At 39.6% G+C, this 7,612-nt stretch overlaps 1 protein-coding gene and 1 non-coding gene across 6 annotated transcripts in view; one reads left to right on the top strand and one right to left on the bottom strand.

Annotated features, from left to right (window-relative positions):
- The window catches only part of POLH (DNA polymerase eta), a 47,840-nt gene that overhangs the window by 18,999 nt on the left and 21,229 nt on the right, over nt 1-7,612 (top strand). For all 5 annotated transcript variants that reach the window (XM_014587832.2, XM_014587833.2, XM_027771891.1 and 2 more), the window contains one exon: nt 3,232-3,401. In XM_014587832.2, the coding sequence (XP_014443318.1) occupies nt 3,232-3,401 (170 nt within the window). The remainder of the gene's footprint in view (nt 1-3,231; nt 3,402-7,612) is intronic.
- On the bottom strand, nt 13-119 carry LOC114007829 (U6 spliceosomal RNA). The gene has a single exon (XR_003549419.1). It is a non-coding gene; the product is annotated as a U6 spliceosomal RNA (small nuclear RNA).

Genomic DNA, 7,612 nt, shown 5'->3' with positions numbered 1-7,612 from the left:
GCTGCTGCTGCTAAAAATATGGAACGCTTCACGAATTTGCGTGTCATCCTTGCGCAGGGGCCATGCTAATCTTCTCTGTATCGTTCCAATTTTAGTATATGTGCTGCCAAAGCGAGCACCATTTGATTCTTTTTTTATGGTGTGTATTTCTTCTTTCATATCATGGAAGAACTTCCTCACCTCCTGGAACCTGTCTGTTTTCTCCTGCATTTTTTGGAGTTCATTGTCTCTCTTATCTTACATCTCTGTTAGCTTTGTCACTATGAATATCCCAAATTCTTTATCTTACATTTCCACAAGTTCTGTTGTACTGTCTGTGGATGATGAAGGGCTGTTCTTTCCCCTTGGGTGAGAGATATTTTCTTGATTTCTCATATTGTGCCTCTGTGGTGGTGGTTTCTGGTTATATGATGGATTACATGTTACTTCCTACCTTCTTGGAGTTAATTCTGAGTGTTAGGTGCATGTGGAAGGATATGCCCTGCAATTTTTCTGCAGTTTCATTTCCCTGATCTTCACCAAGCAACCTGCACTGGTTTTTTGCTGGGTGTTGGGCTGGCAGGAGGGGTTGGAGTAGAGGCTTTTTCTAGCTAAAGGGGCAGGTCCAGGCCCACCTCAGATGCACATGGATTCTGAAATTAGCAAGAGAAAGGAGAGGTCAGAGACAAGGGACAGTATCTACAGATTTTTTTTAAAAACATATTTATATAAGAGAATAATTTCGAGGGAAAGGGGGAGAGACAAAGACAGAAAGAAGATAGAGATCACCCTCTGAAATTGGTTTTATAATGCCTTATACTTTTTTTAAGTCAGTGCTTCCTTAAGGTTTTTTGAGAATTATATACATGTTTGAACATATATTGAAAGATGTGGATTCTTGCTTGCCTTGGGAAAATGCATATCTACACATATGAAAATTTTGCATTTAGCTTTAAGGAGATACAAAAGCCCTTTGAAACAGCCATACCTCACAACTGGAACTGGTTCTGCACATTATGTGGATACTAAAAGATGAAAAATTCAAAAACAGTGATTCGGTATGGAGCATGGCAGTTACATGCTGCGCAGAGGAAGCGGGATCCACATGGCCAACTGGGGTTCTAATCATGCCCAAGTGGCACATGCTAGTCTGCATACATGTATCCAGGATCCTAATGAACTGGAGAAGTCGAGGAGGAAGAATTTGCAGCTTGACCAGGCCCCACTGGGGAGTGCATGTTTTCCTCCACCCAACATGCATTACATGTGCTCTATCATATGTATGGATACATAGATTAGGGGCTGGCCCCATAGTCTAGTGGTTAAGGAGGTCCCATCACACATGGCCAACCATGGTTTGAGTCCCAGCCCTGGTAACTAAAAAAAAAAACACTGAGTGCATGTATCCATGCCTTATATATCAATAGGATGAAGAAACAGAAGGGATTGCTGCGTGACCATACCTTGTTAGGGGGTATTTTCTCCCTCTCTCAGTCTGTCTGTCTGTCTCTCTGATGAGTGCATGCAGTCTTTGGTAATTAAAGAGAGCTTAAGTTTGGGACTAGAGATTTAAAAATTTGGGGACCTGGGACCAACAGTTGGCATAATGGCTATGTCACTGGACTCCCATGTAGTCAACTGTGGTTCAAGTCCTGGGCCCAGGGTCTTGAACTCAGGCCAGATACGTGTGCGTGTGTGCCCAAGATCCCAAGAGGAGAATGGAGGAAAAGGGATTATGGTGTGGCCATTCTCTCTGGGGACTGATTTCTCACTTTCTGTCTCTCTGTCTCTCTCTGTCTTTTGGGCAAGAGCACGTACCCGATAGCAAAAATTTCGCCATAAATAGATAGATAGATAGATAGCATGAATGAAAAATTGTTAAAAATAAAAATAAATAAATAAATTTGAGGACTAGCCGTTGGCGTAATGGCTATGTCACTGGACTCTCATGTAGTCGACCATGGTTCGAGTCCTGGACCCAGTGGCTTAAACCACATCATGCATGTGTGTGTGCATGCTCAAGATCCTGAGAGGAAAATGGAGGAGAAGGCCATGGATGCGGTATGGCCATCCTCCCTGCGGGATGATTTCTCCCTTTCTGTCTGTCTGTCTGTCTCTGTCTTTCTGGTAAGCGCTCATGCCCTATAGCAAAAACCTCTCCAAAATAATTTAAAAATTTTTTTAAGTAAAAATATAAGAATTTGCACGTACTCAGTGTAAGTAAATTGAATATGAGACAGTACCAGTGCAGCAAGAGAAGCATGTATATGGAGAAGAGTTGCTCAGTACTCATGGTTAGCGTGTTAGAGACAGACAGTCCAGCAGAGAAGAGACGGTTATCAATTGGGGGAAGATATTTCTTTCTCTGTGGTTATTCTAGATACTTTAATTTTTTTTGCCTTATTCATACCTTATTACCAGTGTATCTTTATTTCCTATGACTTCCTTGCTGTATAACATGTTTTTAGGTCTTACCACAACTGTGAATTGTGAATAGTTCTAAATTGGATAGTAATATATTTTGAAGATCCTGGTCCAAAGCCATATCTCACTTAAAGTAGCTTGTCAGGAGAATAAATCTACTTGTGCTTCTGATTGGATTTTAAGCTTCTCAACTGGAACCAGCCTCTCAAATACATGTAAACACTATTTTAAGTTTATATTGAACCTTGAGTTAATTCTGAATATTTTTCTTTTTTTTAAAGATTTATGTATTTGTTTGTTTTTAATTTGACTAGAGAGGAACAGAGTGAGACAGAGAGGAAAAGTGAGAAAGCAAGTTGCCAGGTGAGAAAGCAAGTCGCCAGGTCCAGGACTTGAACTGCAGTCAGCCATGTGGGAGTCCAGAGCTCTTAACCGCTACGCCACCTTGTGTGGCCCCAATTATGAATATTTTCTAATTGAATAACATCACAGAATTCTTGAAGATGTTCAAAGCAAAGTGGAAGAAGGAAGTTCATGGGAAGTGGGGAGAGAAAAGGTTCTTTTAAACCATTGCTCACAAAGGATGATATGAATAAAAAGTATGTATAGCCCATTAGCACTGTAAGCTTCGGCCATTACTGAAGCTGAGGCTGCTGGGTTAGGTATGACGGAGAAGTTGCTCTCTCTAGTAATTAGTCTTCTAAACCAGCTGTCGTGTGTGCGTGTGTAAACCGAAATATCTGAAGTATCTGAAACCTAAGCATTTCTAATTAGCACAATTAAATAAATTTTTTAAATGTCTAACTGTGACCTCTCAACTTTTTTCAGAGGAGATGCGGAAAAAAGGCTTATTTCAATGGCTCGATTCTCTTGCGCTTGTGAACAGCACTTCTCCAGACCTGCAGCTCACTGTGGGAGCAGTGATTGTGGAGGAGATGAGAGCAGCCATAGAGAGGCAGACCAGTTTTCAGTGTTCCGCTGGAATTTCACACAATAAGGTAAAGGTTGACAGTAGAGTTCAAAGAGAAACAGATACTTGAGTGAGACATTTAAATTATTATACATATACTTTGAAAAGGGCTTCTATTTAAAATTCATGTTGAAAATAAATAATAAAATAAAATAAAATTCATGTTGAGGCCCAAATAAAAGCTTAAGTAATTCGGGACCAGCAGTTAGCATAATGGCTATGTCACTGAGCTCCCATGTAGTCGACCGTGGTTCGAGTCCCAGACCCGGTGTCTTAAACTCATGCCGGGCGCTTGTGCGTGTGTGCCCAAGATCCCGAGAGGAAAATGGAGATTTAAAAAAAAAAAAGCTTAAGTAATTAACATAACATTGAATAGATACTTTCCTAAGTCTGCTGAAAAAAGGACAAAAATCTCCTATTTGTATATTTGCGAATAAAGTATTCCCTTGATGACTGAACTAAATACAGAAAAGAGGACCCCAGTGTGGTGGCTGAGGCTGCCTGAGCTCCTGGCCTAACCTAGACAGGCCAGGCACTCGTGGTGCTAGCTGACTCAGAGGCTAGGAAGGGAGATCATGAAGTGGTGAAACCCTGTCAAAGACACCTCCTCTCTGGTAAAATATTCATGCTAAAGTACAAGGACTGCATTATAGAAAGAAAAAGGGACAAATACTAAGTCTAAAACATGTTAGATTAAGGCTTAACTTATATTCAAAAAGAGTTGAGAGTGTTGCAAAAATTGATAATTTTTAAAAATAATTATTTTGTTTAATTTATTTTTTAATTTGACCAGAGAGGGACAGAGTAAGAATGAGAGAGAAAGAGAGAGAGAAAGCGAGAAAGAAAGCCACCGGGTCCAGGACTTGAACCATAGTTAGCCATGTGGGAGGCCAGCACTCTTAACCACCACACCACCTGTTGGCCCCAATAAGGTAATTTTATAAAAAGGATTTTGTATATGATAATTGGTTAAAATTTGAAGAAAGTATTATGAGTTTTCCTAAAAGTTGATTAAAGTGGAACCAGCAGATGACATAATGATCACATCGCTGGACTCCCACAGAGTCAACCATGGTTTGAGTCCCGGACCTTGGGGGCTTAAAACTCATGCCAGGTGCTTGTGCATGCATGCCCAAAATCCTGAGGGGAGACTAGAGGAGGATTGTGGTGTGGCCTTACCTGTTAAGGGGGTGACTTCTCACTTTCTGTCTCTGTCTCTCTCTGTCTCTTTGGTGAGTGCATGAGCCCTACAGCAAAAATTCTCTCTAAAATAAAAGTTGATTAAAGTTATTTTCCCCCTGTATTAAAACAAGGTTTTTGAAGTATTGATTTATTCTCAGCAAAAAAAACGATCATATTGCCCATATAAGGGTAGAATATATTACCTGATAGAAATTATAATAAATTGTATAGGCAAACCATTTTCTTAAGTTGATGGCCAAATGTTTAAATGTTACTTTTTCATATCATTTATAATCTCGTCACAGTCCACTTAACGGAGTTTGGTTAGATTTCAGTGAAAATTATCTTCCAGAGTAGTTTCCCCCTGCGGGCTGAGGGGTAATAACTTTACTACAACTAGTATGTGTGGTGCAGAATGTCAGGCAAATGAAGTGCCAGCAGTGTGACAATTTAAAAGCATTTAAACAAACAAAAAAAGGACGAATGCACAAAATTGCTGCTGCTTAGATCACTGCAGCTTCTAGGACCCAGTTTCTTTTACTGATTTAAAAACAAAATGGAAAAAAATTTAAAAAGTGCCTGAAATGAAAAAAAAAAAATCACATTGCAAGAGATTTTTCTTTATAGCTTGATAACCTGCCTAAGGAAACAGATTTGTGTACTTTATGTTTGTATTTATTAGATCTTTTTGAATACTTAAACAAATTAAGCTTTAAAAGGTTAGTATTTTTGTTTGTTTTAAGAGTTTTTTGCTATAGGGCATGTGTGCTCACCAGAAAGACAGAGACAGAGAGGGATAACTCACTCCCCAGGGGGGATGGCCACGCCGCAATCCCTTCTCCTCCATTCTCCTCTGGGGATCTTGGGCACGCGTGCCCGGTGTGCATTTAAGTCACCAGGTCTGGGACTCGAACTGTGGTCGACTACATGGGAGTTCAATGATATAGCCATTATGCAAACTGCTGGTCTCAAGGTTAAAGTTTTTTAACAATGTAACTTTCTATAGTCAATATAAAATATTTTTATTATCTGCTTATAAATAAATATCATACTCAATAACCTGTGTATGGAGGGGAGATACCTATCTCTCCCATCCCCTGCTAATTTAAGGAAAAAAAGAAAGGAAGGAAGAGGTAGTCTGAACTTTTAAGACATCTATTTCTTCTATTTTCACTTGCTGACTATTTTTATGTCATCTTACTATTTTACATGGAGTTGCCTGGATTTGTTATGCTTTTGCCTGTTACCTCTTTTCTAATGAGAGCAGTAAGGTAAATGGAATAGTAAAATTTTATTAATTTGGACCATTATTTTGATTTAGGGAACACAGACAGTTCTCAGTAATCCAAGGATAAGGCCATTTGTATAGTGGTTAAGGGAGCTGAGTCCTACATGACTGACCATGGTTCAAATCCCAGCTCTGCCAGCTTGAAAAACATGCTGGGCACATGTGTCTATGTGCCTAAAGTCCTGACAGGATTAGGATTAGGGGGTGCTTTCTCTTTCTCTGTCTCTCTCTCTCTCTGGCAGTTAAGATAATAATCAGCCAGAGGCAAAATAACTAGTTTTCTGATTAATCAGAATACAATGCAGTAAGGGTCTGGGACCTACATCTCCTTCTGACTGAGGCTTAATAATTGGGCAGTGGTGTTAATAAGATTTACTCAAGGGGTACTGGCAGATGGTGTAATGGTTACGTCACTGGACTCCCATGTAGTTGACCACAGTTGGAGTCCTGGACCTGAAGGCTTAAAACTCACGCTGGGCGCCTAGTAGAGTTTTTTTGTTTTTGTTTGTCTTCTGATTGGCAAAAGGAAGGGAAATAATAATCCCAGTGCAATTTAAACCAGATTAAATGTTGCCTAGAAGTTCCTAAAGAATGCCTCTAATGAATTTAGAGAATGATTTTATATTTTTCCTGCCAGTAACTTACAAACTGGTAACACCGAAATGCCTTACTCTTTGAAAATAATTCTGAATGATTTAAATGTTGTCATCTTTTACTGTTATTTATGTATAAAAAGGTGTTCTAAAAATAATTTTATATTTTTCCTGCCAATATTAATTTTTGAAATGATACTACTGAAGTGTCTTATTCTTTGAAAAGAGTTCTCAAGGATTATAATTTTTTAAAAATTCTTGCTATAGGGTGTGTGCAATTGGCAGAAAGAGATGGGGGAGGGAAAGGCGGGGTGAGAAATCGCCCCTGGGGAGGGCCACGACACATGTGCCTGGCGTGATTTTCAGGCCATCCGCTTCAGGACTTGAACTGCACATTTGGCTATGTGAGGTCCAGCACCTTAACCTCCATGCCCAAAATTGTTTCATTTTTTAAGTTATCTTATATAAGAAGGAATTTGCTATTGGAATGTGGTTTTGTGTCTGATCTCTATAACAGATACTGAACTGTGGTCATCTATATTACTGGGTTGTGAGAAAAGTCATGATGTATTTTTCTGGCTTTCTATGCAAAAATGCTTCTTGACTTTCCCAACAACCCAATAAATTTGGGACTAACCAACCATTATCAAGAAATGTGGCCTTCTCAAAGAGACACCTTCCTTCATGGCTCCTGCGATCTAGCCATTTGGGGGCAAACCGAGAAATGAAGACTTGCCACTGATAATTCGGCCTACAGCATACAAAACTCGCATGATTGGACTTCCAAGTTTGGGAAGAAACCGACCATCCACCAGATGACTAGAAATCGCTTCAGGACCACAAGGAATATGGGGAAGCAGGAAAATACCTCTCCCACAAGGGAAAAGGATAACTCCTCTTCATCCACACACAGTTCAATGGAAATCATGGAAATGTCTGATAAAGAATTCAGAACATTCATTATGGCAAAGCTAACAGAGATGGAAGAGAAGAGAGACAAGGAACTGCTGAAGAGGAAGGAGAAAGGAGTTGACGAGTTTCAGGAGGTGAGGAAATTCATGCAAGATCTAAAAGAGGAATTTCACACTTTACAAAAGGATCAGATGGAACCGTTAGAGATGAAGGCTATAATACAGGAAGTCAGAATCTCCCTTGAAAGTATTAAAAGCAGACTAG

Source organism: Tupaia chinensis, unplaced genomic scaffold (genome assembly GCF_000334495.1).
Source record: "Tupaia chinensis unplaced genomic scaffold, TupChi_1.0 Scaffold000238_1, whole genome shotgun sequence".
Classification (NCBI taxonomy): Eukaryota; Metazoa; Chordata; class Mammalia; order Scandentia; family Tupaiidae; genus Tupaia; species Tupaia belangeri.
Note: the sequence above shows the minus strand (reverse complement) of the source record. Positions and strands in the feature narration are given on the sequence as shown.